The sequence below is a fragment of the Brienomyrus brachyistius genome, unplaced genomic scaffold (genome assembly GCF_023856365.1).
Source record: "Brienomyrus brachyistius isolate T26 unplaced genomic scaffold, BBRACH_0.4 scaffold33, whole genome shotgun sequence".
Lineage (NCBI taxonomy): Eukaryota > Metazoa > Chordata > Actinopteri > Osteoglossiformes > Mormyridae > Brienomyrus > Brienomyrus brachyistius.
In genome coordinates, this window is record NW_026042308.1 from 2,596,972 (window position 1) to 2,616,151 (window position 19,180).

Sequence of the window (19,180 nt, forward strand, 5' to 3'; positions counted from 1 at the left end):
CGTACTATTTGCATTAAACAGTTTAAATACGACTGCAAAAGTATGACTACAATTAAGATCAGCACATTTCAGATTGGAGAACACAGAACAGATCCGTAGTAAAACCTTTGATTTAATAAAATGTTAAACATTGAGTTTAACCCGGATGTTTCGGCACACTGGCATTAATCCCCAACACTTAATAAAAGAAAAACTTATTATAGCTTCAAAATATTACAGCCTACGTCCCGGTCCATAATTACGCAGAACAGCATATTAGGCGAACTCATGGCTGAGCGTAAGTAATTAAATATTATTGATGTTAATTTGAAAACTCTTCTGACACACGTACAGTAACCTACTGTGCTGTACGGGCGTATATTTAATGTTTAATTATATTGAAAATTTTAAATTCCGTTGTATATGTAGGCTGTGTTAAACATATCAATTTTATTATTATTAATTTAATCTTACCTTGAAACATAGAATATCTTTACATTATTCCAGAATCTTGATAAAATGTTTCTTGATAAAATGGCGACTCTGCCTTTAAAATCCCGACACTTAATTTCACTTTCGTTTACAGGCAGGAAATGATCAGCTACGTCTCATGCAAAAAATGGACACGGACTCAGCGGCACTTCGTAGGGTTTTGGGGGGATATTATCTATGTGTCTATGTTGCACACTTAGACAAGGTGAATAAATTCCAGGCATGCATAGGGTTCTTTTTCAATGATGTGATGATTTTTACTTCACCGGAAAAACACTGAAACACAAGCACAAAAACCCGCTTGTTAAACAGGACTGTATGCGGCGATCCTTGTCGAGTGTTCTGTATGACGCATGCGTTCTTTGCACTCCACTCGCGCTCATTCCATTTTTACACATACAATTACTTTTAAACATTTATGTCGATTAACACACAATTTAACACACAGATAAACACATTCATTCTTATACATATAAACAATCAATAATCCCACAATTTACTTTCCTCAATACGCACACTGATAATGTTCGGGCGAGCTCGTACAACTGTATGGTCTGAGTACCTACAGGTTTTCCCTTACTGATATTCATTAATATTTCTGTATTACTCAGTCGTAACTGTTCTGATCGATTTACATTTATCCTAAAACAGTTACGTGAGTATCACACAGTAAGTTTCACTTTGCCCCTTCTTTTGAACAGTTTCGCTCACCTAAAACACAAGCACAAAAACCCGCTTGTTAATCAGGACTGTATGCGGCGATCCTTGTCGAATGCTCTGCATGACGCATGCGCTCTTTGCACTCCACTCAGTGGACCCCTCCGCGAGCTGGCCAAAGTGCCTGTGTGTGCTCCGCTCCTGTTACCCTGCCTGCCTGAATCGCACCACAGTTGTCCCTGCCCTAAACCCATCAGCCACGCAGTACATTACACTATCACAAGAGATGAACAATGCAAATAACAGTGCAAAATAATAACAGCATTGAACACAATATTTAGCATATGGGAAACTAACAAGGGGTCCACATCTATTAGTAACAATAACCGTAATTCGGTTAGGCCACTTAAAAAAAATTGGTTCTTGTCCCCTCCCGACCCGCTGAAATGCCTCTGACCCGAATTTTTTTTTATTTCGTAAAAATCGCATGGAAAATGCCCAAGAATGACGAAATTTGAATTTCCCGCGCATTCCACATCGACGATTGATACGCATTGTGTAATCCTAGTCTTGGAATGGTTTCATGAACCTAAATGTGTCTCTACCTGAGATGGGCTGGTGCCTTAAGTACTTGTTTGTAGAGTTGCATTTCCTTGTTCAACCATTCAGGTTCCTGTATTTTGTAAATTCCTCGTGTTTTAACATGTTCTAATACACTTTCTTTCTAGATATATATTTTAAAATCTTGGTTGTTCATTTAGAATGGGAATGACAAACAGAATATTGGTTTCAAATAGTATCATTTTTATATTCACGAATGAAACATCAGCATAAAGTATCCAAATCAATAGTTGGGAAGGCATTTATGAGATACACATGGATCAAGGAATTTACATTCTTGTATTTTCTTACATTTAATATATTTGAAACGCAACAAACTGGAAGAACTGAGAAGGCGTACTAAGTAGGTCTGCTCTCTTCGGTATGTATTTTCAAATATGTATTTTCTTACATATTTGAAAGTCCAAACAGTCAATCAAAATTTGTAAAAAAATAATAATAATAATTAAAAAATCCCTCCCCCCCCCGACCCACCCCCTCCAAAAAAAAAGGACGAGAACCAATTTTTTTTTTTAAGTGGCCTTATAACACAGATTAAGGATGATCGTGCGTGTAAAAAGCGGTACTGCAGAAACACTTAAATCATTAACAGTGGCGATTTGAGAAATTTAGAAATGGGGGAATCCAAGCTATTTGGGGGGGGGGGGGGTCAAAGACAAAACTGTGTAATTTTATAATTTCATCAAAATATATTAACTGGTGTAGCCAGGGGCGCCGCTAGCAATTTTGGGCCCTATGACAAAATATGAGGTTGGGCCCCCCTACCACACCCATTCAGATCTCTGGGGGCCCCTAAAGGGCGTGGGCCCTTAGAATTGTCCCAACTTTCCCCCCCTTAGCGGCGCCCCTGGGTGTAGCGAAGTAAGGGTCAAACTAAACACTTGAATCACACTTTTAAAAAAAAATTCCAATACTCAACAAGTACAGGTAATATATTTTACAGACAGAACATTAAACAAAACAAAAACAAAAAATGATATTCAGACAGAGTTATTACAAAGTAAAAGATACCATCTCAATACCAAATATGACAGAACATTTTAGCACTATGTCCATACATCAGGTAAAAACGCATCAAATCAGGATACAGTTCTGATTGTTTTTTATTTTTAGACTTTCTGATTAGATTAATATAATTTATTAGGTCTAATTTGTGAACAAGGAAAAATAGGTTAGATTTATTGTATTTACATTTATGAATATAAAATTAGTAGTATTAAATTTATCTGTATTGTCACGCTCGGCTCGTACGATCTTCCTGTGTGCCACGCCCCCTCGTTAACCTCATATGGAACCCGAACGTTATCAGATGTTTCTTGTTGTTTCATGCAGTCCTGTGTATTTAAGTTCACGTCAGACTACGTATCCCCAGTTCCGTCATAGACGTCGTGCTCCGTGTTTCGCCTTTAGGCCATAAGGTGAACATATAAAAAGTGGCTAGAAATCACTTTTCGTTCCCACGTCTGGGCACTACTTTTTAAATGAATTTCTGGATAGACGACAGTCTTATGGCTTCTATGTTAAAAGTTCTCCACAAAAAATACTGCAGTTTTTTGTCAGGATGCAAAAATGTGTATAATTAGGAATTTACAAAAAACGAAAATCTCATGCTGCTAGTTTGGCCTATAACTTTATTAATACGCATTTAATCAAAACAAAATATATGTCAAATCCACATTTATACATGTAGCTACATATCTGAGACAAGTATTGGTGCATTAATCAACTCAATTTTGAAGGAAGACCATGAAATAATTCAATTTTTTTTTATAACGCACTTCAACTTCACTGATTGGCACCAAATAAAACTGAAGAACAAATTGAAACTTAAACATTTTTGTTATGTTGTATTTATCAAAATGTTCAGTAGGCACTTAGGAATCACACAAAATTAAAGATAAAAACAGTTTTTGGTCCAAGTTGGCTGAAATGACTTGAAATGCTGGACTGCTGCACTAATTTTTCAATAACGACAAATATTAAACATTTTACAGCAGCTTCATTACAGCTCAAATCCAAGTAACCTGTGACACAGATCACCTTTACTCATCACTACTATCCTTATCACTTTCATCAGAACCATCTTCACATGTAGCTCTTTCCTCTGTTTCCTGGAAAACATTTGTGCAATTGAGACAGCGGCATAAATCTGTACAGGACAGATTTGCAGACATACAGGAACATCTTCCAGTCTCACATTTGCCTTGCTTGCAACTGCAGTGGACAACCTGCAACACACTATCAGGGGCTGGATTTCTAGTCATCCACGTCACTGTTAACTCTCCATCCTCGAGGTGCCATCCATTGCCAACAGGTGAAGGGGCACACATTTTACCTTTCAGAGAATGTCTCATTATGGCTGCTTGGTAGTTTGCCCTTTTGCAGTGTTGGTACAAAGCATCACTTGTCGGAGGCATGGATCATTCTGGCAAAGCTGATGATGCCATGCAGAATGCTTTGCATCGTGCATCGTTCAGACTTTTAGCACATGATTGGCCATATAGGTGACAGACATATTTGCAAAGCACTTCAAAGGTAGACTGGTCCAAATTAAAACTGCTACCCAGATTTCTAAATGCAGTCAGGTATTCCTCTTTCTCGCAAGCAACAGAAAATGACTTTTTTTCCCCTTGCCATAAAAGGCACTTGTAGAGTCACAGCCTGAGAAGGTATGGATCCCAATGAGTGCCAAACATACACTGTTGCCGAGAGCTGATGACACCTTCCTCGTTTTGTTGCCAACCCCAGTGAAAAAATACAATCTGCATGGTAAATCTGGCTGCAGACTTAATGCAATCACTGCCACATCAGTATCAGGGCTCTTGATGACTACAGTTTGGTGTTCCTGTGCAGCATGTTTTGCATGAAAAAACAACCTGGTGTCACATTCCTCATGATCACATGTCAGATTTTCAACATCACTGACAGTTTGTAAATCCTCTGTTACAGCCATGCAGTGACACAGGTCTCCATGTGTTATGTATAAATGTAAGTCCTTACCTAAAATGGTAAGATCAGCGTCTCGCCACATTACATAGAGGAATTCTGCCAGTGCTTCTTTGTTTGTCCCATCCGACAGAAACTTCTTCGATTGTGTTGGTGTCTTTTGATCCCGTCCATAAATTTTTACCTGTTGTGTGCCACCAACAGCTCTGCGTGATCATTCTACATTTTTAATACTAATTTCTGGATACTTGTCTATCACAAAATCTATCCGTGTACAGTTGTGCTTGAGAGCAAGCTTGACTAAGTACTGTAGAATAGTGTCAGCAAGCTCCCCGAAGGTACTTGGTATGGACTGAATGGCTTGAATGACTGCCATGCCATCAAAAAGTATAGCTCCATTTACTGGTACTTTGTCAACTAAACAGAATATTATATGAATATTTAATATGATAATAATAATAATATGAATATTATTATTTATTAAATTTTTCTGAGAAAAAGTTTGCGTAAATGTTTATTCCAAATCTGCAAAATAAACTTAGGGTATTTAAATTACCTGTACTTTGAAGCATCAAGATCTTCATGGCTTTTTACAAGATTTAAAAACATTTTTCTTAGCTGTGTCATTGTCATCACCTCTTGGTTTACAATTATTCGATGGCAGATGATTCTCTCAGAGAAGATCTTGTAGCTGACATCATAGGTTGGCTCATTGCTATTAAAAGCATCAAATATTTTATGTTCTGTAACTATTACACTGGCTTCTATATTTGGAATGCATATATTGTATGCATGTACAAACTAAAAGCAACTGACAAACCAATTGAGTTTTTTTTATTCTTCAGAAAGAAAATATTTACAATAAATTATTTTAAATATTCTTTTGCCCTCACAAATGACTAGACATTTTATTATGCTGAATTATTGTAACAAGCTGTCCATGTAGATTAATGATTAATTTCTTTTCAAATTAGCAATCATTCAAATCAATTATGAATTATTTTAAAATGCAATATAACAACTTACTGTTCTTCTGAGGTCTGTGTATTTGTTCCAGTAGACTTTGTCAAGAACCTGGTGTACTGTCTGTAACAGGACTTGTGATATCATACTTCCAGAGACACAGTCTTTGTCTTTAATATGCACAAGAATGCTAGTGTCTTCCTTCATCTCAGCTGCTTTGAGCAACTGGCCTGTAATAAATATGTATTTAAAAAAACATAACAGTTCTGACTGTTCATGCATATGTGTATGCAAAAACCGACTGCACTATAAACATTATAATGTACATGTAATGTAAATATTGATGTATTTGAAAGTTAGTTATGGTTCTCAGCATATGGCATATAACTTTAAGTTCAAATGTGTGCTTGTGTGCTTTATACCTGCCGACAGCGTCTCCGCTTGTGAAAGATTGTCCTTCTGGCGTTTGCCTGCCACAGTGATGTACTTGTCCGTTTTCTTGCAAATTATGCACAAAGCAGGAAGTACAGGACCCGAACAAGCTATCAGCAGTCCGGTACTGGACCTAAGTTTTTTTGTTGGGCAATACGTTGACGAAATACTATTTCCCGATGACACAGACTGGTCTGTGTTATGATCATCACCAGCTTCAGGACGCCGTGAAACTCGTTTCTCGGCCGCATCCAAGCGCTTTTTGTCAATAAAACGCCGGTAGCAAATGGAGTGAAACCCTGCGTCTTCGGGCACACGGTCAAACTCGATTTCTAGACAATGTTTATATGTTTCTGCTATTTTCTGACTCTCACCCTGCAAGTCAAGCCACCGTTTGATGCAGTTTCTAAATGTATCCCACCGTGTGCGTGTAAAATCCTTCGCTTCTTCTTTTTTTATGGACGTGAGATGCATATAGCATTGGTTATAAACCCTTTTACTGACTTTTGGTGGAGGTCTGACAATAATTTAATCCTCTTCGCTACTCGATAGTGACGACAAGGGCGCTGCCATCTTGGACCATGTTTACATGTCGTTCCGACGTTATGCCATCTCATTGGTCTAGCGGCAAGCACGTGACGCGAAGCCGCATCTCTCACCTTTAAAAAATGATTACGCGAGGATGGGACTATTGCCAACTTTATACACTTGTTAAAAAATAACTGCTGGATTATACATGGAGAACTTTTATTTTTTCATTCTATACCAATTGATCTTTTTATTGGAATAAAAAGAGTGTAGTGCCCCATATATGGGAACGGAATGAAACGAAAAGCTGCTTCACCTTACGGCCTACTTGTCTGTTTGTTCTACCTAATAAGCCGGAGTTCCTGATTCTCCGCTCCCTGCTCGCCCGACGGCGATCGTGACATGTATTCTTCCGTCACAAAAAACCCGCAAAAACATCTTTACAAGAAAACTGAAAATTATGACATACATTTGTTTGTATCATGTTAAGCATATCAGAGCAGAATTTTTCAGCACAAGGGCAAGACCAAAATAAACGAACATTAGTTTTGCAGTCACATTCACAGAAAGAACAGCTGGTGTCAATCTCTCTCATCCTTTTAGATTGAAAATATTTGGACGGATAAACTTTATGTGACAATTTAAAGGTGACTTCTTCTACATTATTTGTTAATAAAAACTTACATGGTAAAGTCCACACCTTTTTCCAAGGTATATTATCCACTATGCCATTCCAGTATGAAACAACATATGGAACGAAGGTGTAGTTTTGGGTAAAGAATGTCCTGATGTTTTAATTATTATTTCTTGAAAAGCATGTATAGAAAAACACACCTTACCAACAGCAGATTCAACAGGATCCATAGATGGAACAAAATTCTTCAACAACATAACTACTCCATCAGGGATTGTATCAAAAACAATGGCAAACTTTAGCGCTTATTGGGATTTCAAAAACTGACAGAAACTCTGAATAGCTATAAAGCTGCCCAGCTCTGCTAAATAGTTGACTTATTAAAAGTACACAGCAAATGTGCCAGTGTTAAATTAACACTGCATGGTGTCTATATGGGTTCACACCATACCAGGAGCTGCACAGAAAAGGGCATCACAACTGTCCTAACACCTTTCCACATATGCTAAACATTCAAGAGCAGGACCGGCAATCAAATACACCCCCACCCCATTAAAACATATACCACTCTGGAGACGTGTGCTGTCGGTTTCCAAGAGATTTTTGCTGACTTCACACCAACATACTATAAACCCACCAGCACCACAGCTCTCTAACCTTCAGGATCAGTCAGAACTGAGCCAGCAAAGTCTCAATATAAACCAAGAAACAGCTGTAAGGTCCTGTTTGGTCAGAGTCTCTCTCATGATGGTGGGTAAATGTGGGATGGCTCTTCTGGTCCTCAGGACTTCTTGAGCGCATATTAAAATGGGGCAGATATGTGGAGGTGGAGAGTCTGTGACTTACAGTAACACCCTATGGTGTAAATTGAACACTATAAGAGTTAATAAAGATTAACACTGTAAAAACAACACTCAAGGCACTCTGTAAAGTGTGAAAGATAACACTGGACCCATATAAACACCATGCAGTGTTAATGTAACACTGGCACATTTGCTGTGTAGTGAGCGGCATTTAGCAACCAGCATCAAAAACATTTTAGCTGTATTTTGTTAGTTTATTTTAAATAAGTCGCCCCCGGTTTATTTAATTACATGTATTAGCTATAGGAACTAGTGCCCGGTATTTACAGTAGTGACATACATTAAAAACATTTTAAAACTTTGGTAGAATAATGCCTTAGTTATTTTAATAAACAAGCTTTTTCAGTAAATGTTTGTTCACACTCATGCGAGCGCACGCACACACACACACGCACACACACAGACACACACACAGACACACACACGCACAGATAAGATAAGATAAGAAAAAACTTTATTTATCCCGAGGGAAATTCTTTTGTCCTTTACATGCTCAGTGCAACAATAGGAATAAAGGTAAAGAAAATAATAGTGCAAATAACTATGAGTAATACTTTGTATTATAACTATATAAATACTCCTAAATACTCATACTCTGTACAAAGTAAAAAAAAAAAAAAAAAAAAAAAACTGTAACTAAGCTATAACAAATATAAAATAACAGATTATTAGTGCATGTGGTAATGAAAAGTGTCTTAGTGTAGTGCCTTGAATAATTGAGATAGCAGCATGTGATGATGGGATAAAACAAACATTCAATACCAAACAGATGTGTAATATTGCACAATCTGAATGAGGATTAATGACAGTTCTGAAAAAATCACCTACAAAAAGAGGAAGAGTTATACAGTCTTATTGCCACAGGTAGAAAGGATTTCCTGTGGCGTTCGGTTCTGCATTTGGAGGCAGTTAGTCTTTTGCTGTGGGAGCTCTGATGACCCATCATGGCTGCGTACATGGGGTGGGAGGGGTTGTCCATGATACTGAGAAGCTTTTTCAGCATTCTCCTCTCAGACACCTCCGCCAGGTTCTCCAGTCTGACCCCCAGGACACAGGCACAGACACACGCACACACACAGACACACGCACACACACACAGACACACACACACAGACACACACGCACACACACAGACACACACAGACACACACGCACACACTCACACAGACACACACGCACACACACAGACATACACGCACACACACACACACACAAAACCCCAGACACGCACACAAGTGCACACCCCAAGAACTGTCCTGTAGAGTTTGATAATCAAACTCAATCAAAAATCACCAGGCATATATACAATGTACTGTAGTTAACATTTTTTCTTAATATGTATAAGGATCATTTTGTTAAAGCAAAAAGAAATGCTGTAGGTGATGTCAGACACCGGAGACTTGAGGGAAAATCTGAATGAACAGCGAGGACAGCAAGGGGAATTTGGAATCTCTTCAGGAATACATCGACTGGTACTTCGACATTATAGTCATGAAGAAGAACGCAAATGCATCTTCTCCAGCCAAAAGCGAGACGCCGTCCTCCAAAAGAAGTCGCCCGGCAGACTCCCCCGGCACAGCATCGCCGACTGGTAAAGACTTTGCCGACATCCTGGATTCAATCGACAAGCGATTGTCCAGCTTCGACGCGAGGTTGGCTCTGGTCGAGATTCTCCATCAGGAATTCAAATCCCTGAGGGAATCTTTGGAGTTCAGCCAGCAGCAGGTGGAAACTCTCTGCTGAAAACGGTTAAGTCTCTAACTGAAAATGTGACCCATCTAAATGAAGAAAATAAAAAACAAAAGAGACTGTCATTGATCTACAGGCCCGTAACATGAGCGAAAACCTGGTGTTTTCAGGCATCTCGGAATCTGCCGAAGAGGACGCAGAAGTTACTGTTAAAACCTTTATGAAGACCCACCTGAAAAACATCTGCTTTGAGAGAGTCCATCGGCTGGGAGCCAAGAGGCCTGGTGCACTGAGACCGCGTCCTATTGTGGCTAAATTTGGACATTTTAAGCAGAAGGAGCAGGTGAAGAGCCGCGGCAGGGAGCTGAAAGGAACGGACTTTGGCGTAAACGACCAGTTCCCCAAAGAGATCCTGGAGCGACGCAGAGTTCTGTTCCCAATCCGAAACCACTCTGACCTCATAGCGCACACAGACACATAGGACACACACACGCACAAGCGTGTACACGCTCGCTTATACCTCATTCATTTGCATGTGCAAATGTCAGTTTCACAGTTATAGATCCAGAGGGTAGATTTATAATCATTAAATTATCTATACTTAACAAAAAGTTGTATATTGTTAGTATATGTATATAGTACAGTATATGGTACAAATGTTGATAACCCCTCATTCTTCCACGTTTTCTTTACCGCACTCTCTGAACACCTAGATTGCGCACTTGTTCTGGGGGGCGACCTCAACTTTGGACTAGATAAAGAAATGGACAGGCTCAGTACAGCTGCTCAGCGCAATTGGGAATCCACTAATATAGTTAAACAGTACATGAGCGACTACGGACTTTGCGATGCATGGCGTTCTCTTCACCCCACCCCTAGGGAATATACTTTCTTCTCACATGTCCATCACTCTTACTCTCGTCTGGATTATTTCCTAGTCAGTAGCTCACTGCTGAGTGACATTTCAGACACAGAGATACACCCTATAGCTGTCAGCGATCATGATCCTGTTTCTTTAACCCTAATAAATAGGAAGGCCATTCCACCAAGTATAAACTGGAGATTTAATACATCATTGCTTAAAGATGGAGACTTTATTAACTATTTTAAAAAAGAGTGGGCTTTATATTTAGACTATAATGACCTGCCTGGAACATCAGCATCTGTTCTCTGGGAAGCAGGCAAAGCTGTGATGAGAGGTAAAATAATCTCATTCTCATCACATAAAAAGAAAAAAGAAAACAAGTGTATCCAGGAATTAGAAGAAACCATCAAATCCTTAGAAGAAGCCTGTGTATCATCCCAGGAACAGGAAATGCTGAATAAAATACGTAAAGCAAAACTAGAATTAAATGAAATTATTAATAAAAAAACTCAATTCTTAGCACAAAGGCTTCGCTGACAAAATTATGAACATGGTAACAAATCAGGTAAATTTTTAGCTAATCAGTTAAAAATAAATAAGAAAAAACAGCTATATGTGCTGTTAAAGACTCAACTGGGGATACAGTATATGATCCTGACAGAATAAGCAACACTTTCAGGGACTTTTACAAATCTTTATATTCACCACAGATAAACCCATCTAAAGACGAAATTGATCAGTTTCTTGATAGTATAACCCTTCCGAAATTATCAGACAATCAAGCGATGGCACTGGACTCTCCGCTGACTCCAGGTGAACTCCAGGAAGCCCTGAACGGTATGCCCAATAAAAAGGTGCCAGGTCCAGATGGATTTCCAGCAGAATTCTATAAAGAATTCTGGACAATTCTGGCACCAACATTATACAGAATGTTGCAAGAAACCAGGGAAAATGGTAGGCTACCACCAAATATGAATTCGCTAACATTAGTCTCTTGCTAAAACCAGGCAAAGACCCTACATTGCCTACCAGCTATCGTCCAATATCCCTTATTAACGTTGACCTTAAAATAATCTGCAAAGCTCTCTCAAAAAGAATAGAGAAGATAACCCCTCTCATAATTCATCCTGACCAGACTGGTTTCATAAAAGGGAGGCACTCATCAACAAATACACAAAGATTACTTAACCTGATAGACTATTCATGCAATAAAAACCTTCAAATTACAATATTGTCTCTAGATGCAGAAAAAGCATTTGATAGAGTTAACTGGAATTTTTTATTTGCAGCTTTACGCAAATTGGGTTTCGGAAACTCTTTCAAAAACTGGTTAAAAATATTATATAGTTCCCCAACAGCATATGTCAGGACGAATGACCAAACATCCTCCAGTTTCTGTCTCAAGAGGGGCACCAGGCAGGGATGCCCTCTCTCCCCCTCACTATTTGCAATTTTTATTGAACCACTAGCAGCAGCAATTAGACAGGCTATAGTGATCAAAGGCATTAAACGCAGGAATGTAGAACATAAGGTAAGTCTTTATGCGGATGATGTGTTACTTTTTCTCCAGCATTAACAAAGCACTCTCTTTGAGGTAATTATATTAATAAACTCTTTCTCAAGAGTCTCAGATTATTCGATAAATTGGTTAAAATCTACAGTTCTCCAATTAATTGCTCCTTCCAGAATAGTTCTCCCACTCCACTGCAGTCTGGAGATATTAAATATTTAGGTATTAACGTTTCACCTAGGCTGGCAGATTTAACTAAACTAAACCATACCCCACTTTTAAAAAAAGTAGAGGATGATCTGGTTAGGTGGAAGTCCCTACCCATATCACTTATGGGAAGGGTCGCCTCAATAAAAATGATGGTTTTGCCAAGAATTAATTATTTATTTGAAATTATCCTGAGCAAACCACCACCTGACTGGTTTAGATCTCTGGACTCCACCATCTCTAAATTCCTCTGGAAAGATAAACCCCCACGTATTAGCTTAAAAACACTGCAAAGGACTAAGGACAAAGGAGGACTAGATCTGCCTAACTTTCACCACTATTTCTTAGCCAACAGGCTCCAAAACATCTCAGGGTGGTTAAAACATACTCTCTTAGATGAGCCTTGGCTAGACGTAGAACAAGCACTATGCAATAATATAAAGATTTCGGATCTACCATTCATTAGCTCAAACATTAAACGACACGAATACTTCAAAAGTATCAGTATCAGCTCTTCTCTGACAGCGTGGTGGGAGTTTCTAAAAGCGACTGAGTCTTCATTAATCCCATGCAAACGTACTCCCATCTGGAACAACCCTGATGTACTACTAAATAATAATATGATAAACTTCCCAGATTGGAGTTGTAAAGGTATTAAATACTTGGAACATATATTCGAAGGAATAGACTTTATTCCCTTTGACATATTAGTTAAACAATATGGGATTAACAAGAATAGATTTTTAGAATATCAACAAGTTAAATCTATAGTAAAAAAGAAATTAAGGTCTAATCAAATCAAATTACAAATACCACCAAGTGTGGCAGAATTCCTTAATCTCAAAACCCCCAAATTACTGCCTAAAATATACAGGACACTTTCTGAAATGTACCATTCCAGCCTCTCCTTCAGTCATGGGCGACCTAGATCGTGTCACTACAGAGATTAACACAACCCACATGGCTTTCACCACCTTATGCATTGCTAAGAAGACTGTCCTTATCCATCCATCCATCCATTTTCCAAACCGCTTATCCTACTGGGTTGCGGGGGGTCCGGAGCCTATCCCGGAAGCAATGGGCACAAGGCAGGGAACAACCCAGGATGGGAGGCCAGCCCATCGCAGGGCACACTCACACACCATTCACTCACACATGCACACCTACGGGCAATTTAGCAAGTTCAATTAGCCTCAGCATGTTCTTGGACTGTGGGGGGAAACCGGAGTACCCGGAGGAAACGCCACGACGACATGGGGAGAACATGCAAACTCCACACATGTGACCCAGGAGGAGACTCGAACGCGGGTCCCAGAGGTGTGAGGCAACAGTGCTAACCACTGCACCACCATGTCGCCCCTGACTGTCCTTATGAACTGGAAAAATAAAAATAATCTTAATATCAACCAATATAGAGACAGTTTGTTGAACCATATTAGTCTTGATACAGCTTCTGCCGCCACACTAGATCAATCTCTCTGGGCTCCTTTGATCAGCTCCATCACCTAGTGGGGGTGGGGGGTCACGGTTTTGTCCCACTTTGGTCATTGCTGTTCCCTGGGGGTGGGTTGCTGGGGGGGTTCGGCGATGGGACTGCGGTCCTGACCTGGATGGGGCTTTGGTGGCTCTTGGGTGGGGTCCTTCTGGCGGCTGCAGGCGGCGCTGCTGGGGGAGTCTGTGCCGGCGGACGTAGGTTACCGGCCTGGCGGCCGTGCTGCTGCTGGGTAGATCCGGGGCGGGCTTGGGGTTCTGGGGGCGCTCTGCCTCCGGGCCGGGGTTCCGGCTGGGCTGGGGGGGCTTGGGTCCTGGTGGGTGTGTTGCTGGGGTGTGGGTTGGTGCATGCAGGGGGGCATCTGTCTGCAGGGGGTCCCTGCTTTTGGGGTATCCACTCTGCGGGGGGGGGGGGGGGAATCCAATAGAGGAAGAGGATGGACTCAACCTGGATGTATTTTGTCTTATGCAATCTGGGAGTTAACAGACTGTTGGGGCGGGGGTAGTTTTTCCTCTGTGGTGGGTTCTGGTGAGCTGCCCTGGGCCCCGGGGGGCCCGGTGGGGCGCCTTGGGCTCTGTGGGGCCCGGTGGTGCTGCTGCCTTGGGCCCCGGTCTGGATGGGCCTGGGCCCCCCTCCCTGGATGGATTTCGGGGAATGGGGAGTGCCTATGGGGGTCAGCGGGGGAGCTGGCTCCGGGGGGGGGGGAGGTATTTTGCCCCCCCCCATTCCTTTCCTCCCCATCCCTAAATGCTTCCCTCCTCCCGCTCCATCACACCACCACACATGTAGGGCTTTGAGGTGTAGGTGCGTTGCTGGGATGCAGGGTAGGTATTCCTCCTCTGTCCCCTCGCGACCACCTGTACCTCATTCATACACTACAACGTAGACACTCTCATTACTGACTCTCTCATGACACATACATTTAGGGCGTTGAGGATGGGCACACAGAATGGCATCCAGAGGGCGGTCTGTTCATTCAGCCTTACCTCTGGTGCCAGGGCCCACATCTCAATTTTAATCACACATAGACATTGAGGGCTCTGGGGAGAGGCCGAGCTAACACCAGCTGTTGGTCGGCAGGGGGTGGTTAGTGCCATGCCCTTCACCTGTTTTAAAAGCACTTTAGAACAACACACACCAACACCACATCTGAGCGGGCGAAGGGGGGCATGGGGTCTTTTCACACCTCTGTTCTCTGTTCGCCATTTGGGGCTGGGGGCTGAGAGAGGAAGAGCTGGCCGTCTGGTCGGGGTCTGGGCTGGTGGGCTTCTCGGCTGCTGTGGGGTCCGGGGTGATCTTCTGGTCTCCTCGCCAGAGGAAAAATAGGGGTCCATATAGAGTATATATGGGGAGTGAGAGTATGTGTACAGCGTTCATTTTTGTGTGTCTCTGTGTTTGGTGAATGTGTGAATATTTGTTTATGTGGGAACGTATGCTTGTATATGTGTGCGCCTGTTTGTCTATACGCATGTGTCAGATTGGGTCCTAGACTCCACCTGAGAACATCTCGGGCTCTATTCCCCCCCGCCACACTCCCTGCCGGTGGATGGGGCCCCCGGCCGCTGGTGCGTTGGTGGTTCTCGATGTCCGGGGCTGGATGCTCGGGTGGGTGCTGGCTCACCCTCGACAGTTGCCTGGCGGGGTCCGGCACTCCTGGCTCTGTCGGGCCCTTGCTGGGGGGTGGGGGGGCCCTTGGATCTCTGGGCCCGGGGCCCGGTCTGCCCTGGTGGGGCCGGCCGCCGGCAGAGCCTGCGGGCTCGTCGCCACGGCCCCCTGGGGCTCCTGCACTGTGGCTGCCGGATGGCCTCCCTCCGGAGCTCTCCTCTGCCCTTTTCTGGGTGAGGGGCTGCTATTCTCCCTGCGGTGGTCCTCTGGGGGCTCCCATGCCCTGGGGGGCCTCTGGATGTCTGGGGTCCGGGTTCACACTCAGGAGTACAAACAGGTTTTCACAGACACACACAGGTGTACAAACAGGTTCTCACAGACACATACAGCTGAACACACAGGTTCTCACAGACACACACAGGTGTACAAACAGGTTCTCACAGACACATACAGGTGTACAAACAGGTTCTCACAGACACACACAGGTGTACAAACAGGTACTCACAGACACATACAGGTGTACAAACAGGTTCTCACAGACACATACAGGTGTACAAACAGGTTCTCACAGACACATACAGGTGTACAAACAGGTTCTCACAGACACACACAGGTGTACAAACAGGTTCTCACAGACACATACAGGTGTACAAACAGGTTCTCACAGACACACACAGGTGTACAAACAGGTTCTCACAGACACATACAGGTGTACAAACAGGTTCTCACAGACACATACAGGTGTACAAACAGGTTCTCACAGACACATACAGGTGTACAAACAGTTTCTCACAGACACATACAGGTGTACAAACAGGTTCTCACAGACACACACAGGTGTACACACAAGTTCTCACAGACACATACAGGTGTACAAACAGGTTCTCACAGACACATACAGGTGTACAAACAGGTACTCACAGACACAAACAGGTGTACACACAGGTACTCACAGACACATACAGGTGCACACACAGGTTCTCACAGACACATACAGGTGTACACACAGGTTCTCACAGACACATACAGGTGTACATACAGGTACTCACAGACACATACAGGTGTACAAACAGGTTCTCACAGACACATACAGGTGTACACACAGGTTCTCACAGACACACACAGGTGTACACACAGGTTCTCACAGACACACACAGGTGTACAAACAGGTTCTCACAGACACATACAGGTGTACACACAGGTTCTCACAGACACACACAGGTTGTCACAGACACACACTGTCTTGTTCTGCTGTTGCTTCTGTTCATTGTGATTCGTACAGATGTTGGTTGTTGTTTTCTCTCATCAGCAGGTATTAAAGCAGATTATCTGTGTTTTTTTTCTCTTTTCTCTCCCTCTATCTCTATCTCCCCTCTTTTCCGTTTTCTTCCTTCTTTCCCTCTCTCTCCCTCTCCTGAGGAAATAAAACTAAATAAATTAATAGAAATAAAGCAGTCCTCCGCAGAGGGGGGAGGGGAAAAAAATCTTTTAACTGAACAAGTAATGTTATATTTTAGAAGATCCATTTTTCAAACTGCTTCTCCTACTGGGTCGCGGGGGGTCCGGAGCCTATCCCGGAAGCAATGGGCACGAGGCAGGGAACAACCCAGGATGGGGGGCCAGCCCATCGCAGGGCACACTCACACACCATGCACTCACACACGCACTCCTATGGGCAATTTAGCAAGTCCAGTTAGCCTCAGCATGTTTTTGGACTGTGGGGGGAAACCGGAGTACCCAGAGGAAACCCCACGACGACATGGGGAGAACATGCAAACTCTGCACACATGTGTGTGAGGCAACAGTGCTAACCACTGCACCACCATGCCGCCCCCTATTTTAGAACAAATAGACTGTGATATAACAAATCATAATTATGATCCACTAAATGAAAAATAGGCCAGCTATCCCTTTCTATCCAATGATTATTGAATATAATTTCAGTCCTCCGTAAAAATATCTATTATTCCAAAGAGGACTATTGCGAGGAGCAAAATTATGTGATTACAACATTTTATAATATTGTGACACCTGTTTATGATAATTAAATAATTCAATAGGTAGTATGATAAACTCAAAATCACAAATTAAAGAAATTGAGATTACACTTTGCTTGAGGGGACACAGATACTTAGTAGTAACACCGTTACCACTGAAGTACAAATCATTAACAAATATAGTTGCTACTTGAGGTGAAAGTCATGTTTGTTGACATCAGTATTTCACTTGTGTTATTTGTTACATGTTCCTTCAGTAACTTTCATAGTAGATATAGTTCAATGATATGTTATGTCTTAGGCCTTAAGCAATAAGAGATTATTTTAAATACTAAGTGTCTTTGCCTCATGAGAGCTGCCTGCGGTTGGTTTCGCAGACCCTGAAGAGAGATCAGACTTTGGAGAGACGAACAGCAGAGTAAGGAGGGGGATGAAGGGATTCGAAGCTGCCCCAACTGGTGCACAAAGACCTGTAGTTATGAAGCAGTCGCAGTAGGCCGTACACAATATCTTACACGGTAGTACAAATGTAGGAGTAGTTCTTATGTTAATCATATTAATCATATGTTAACCATGTACAGTATTTACAGTGATTCAATGACTATGTGTCAATCATTAATCAAAGGATAAGCAAATATTTACAGTAATTCAATGTCAATATAATCAATTTCTACAGTCAGACGGCAAACTGTAAGGTGCACACATGATGGGAGAGTTCTACAAGCTAGGAACATGTGAGGACTGGACAGGGCACACACAAGACATGTTGTTTATGGGTAAACATACATGCCACGTTCAGGAAAACAACTGACCATAACAAGAACAATACAAGGGCTATTTACAATTACACAGACACAGAGCTACATACACGAGCGCTCGCAAGGCATGCTGGGATGCACGGATCTCCCTGGTGCTACACTACACTGAATCCTGCCCATATCCCCCACCACGCGATCACGAATATTTTCAGCGGCAAAAAGTACCCATCGGCCATGCCCCCCTGTTTGAGCACCCGTCTGAAAAGCCTGTGAATGATGAAGCCTGCGCACTCATAATAAATGCCACATTTGAAGTGTCACTATTGAATAAATTTACTGTCATTTTGTGGACCACGGTAAAAGAGCACTTCATGCAGTCATAAAAGTGACCCTATCACAACCCTGTCCATCCGACAACCCACCAAAACTCAATCTACTGCAGACTCCTCACAAATGGTAACACAAATAAACAGTTAACACTAGAAGCAGCGTGTTGGTTTCACCTACTTATAGTGCGGCTAGGCGGTCATAAGGGCACTAGCTGTAAGTCTTTTTATAAGGACACTGTCACTGACACATAATGACCGCTAGATGGCGCTTTTTGCACCAAAGAAATAGTTTGGTTATAAGATCAGGGTGCGTTAGGCCAATGAGTCATTCATTTCCATATTGATAGTTTCTGACTGACTCGACTGAGAAAATCATCTGAAAAAGACTAGTTTCATTTTTATTTGATTTGTTTTTAATCTTTACCGTATGTCTTGGATAATGTGAAGGTTTGTTACCATTTGACTTTCCCATTTGACTTTCTTTTGTATTCAGATTCACCCACTTCAGAGAACTTGGATTTGGAAAATTTATGGTCTATAATATATGAAGACTTTGCATTCTATTTAACACTATGAGAAAATTACATAGCACAATAAATCACAACGCTAACCA

The 19,180-nt window shown here is 41.9% G+C and overlaps 1 protein-coding gene and 1 long non-coding RNA gene across 7 annotated transcripts; one reads left to right on the forward strand and one right to left on the reverse strand.

Moving 5' to 3' along the window:
* Positions 1-3,363: 3,363 nt before the first annotated feature.
* On the reverse strand, positions 3,364-6,820 carry LOC125721475 (uncharacterized). Of its 5 annotated transcripts, XR_007385764.1 has the most exons (4): positions 5,722-6,813; positions 5,252-5,410; positions 4,750-4,879; positions 3,364-3,860 (listed from the first exon to the last, which is right to left on the reverse strand). XR_007385764.1 is itself a non-coding variant. In XM_048997417.1 (3 exons), the coding sequence occupies exons 1-3, from the start codon at positions 6,562-6,564 to the stop codon at positions 4,331-4,333; spliced, it is 1,200 nt and encodes a 399-aa protein (XP_048853374.1). In that variant the 5' UTR covers positions 6,565-6,811; the 3' UTR covers positions 3,364-4,330. The 5 variants fall into 5 exon arrangements, 1 of the variants encoding a protein (XP_048853374.1); XR_007385765.1 differs by having other exon boundaries at positions 3,364-4,879; positions 5,332-5,410; XR_007385762.1 differs by having other exon boundaries at positions 3,364-4,879; positions 5,722-6,812.
* Positions 6,821-15,894: 9,074 nt separating this feature from the next.
* Positions 15,895-16,696, forward strand: LOC125721510 (uncharacterized). 2 transcript variants are annotated; one of them, XR_007385785.1, is made up of 3 exons: positions 15,895-16,096; positions 16,129-16,224; positions 16,545-16,696. It is a non-coding gene; the product is annotated as an uncharacterized LOC125721510 (long non-coding RNA). The 2 variants fall into 2 exon arrangements; XR_007385786.1 differs by having other exon boundaries at positions 16,129-16,192.
* The last annotated feature ends 2,484 nt before the right edge of the window (positions 16,697-19,180 follow it).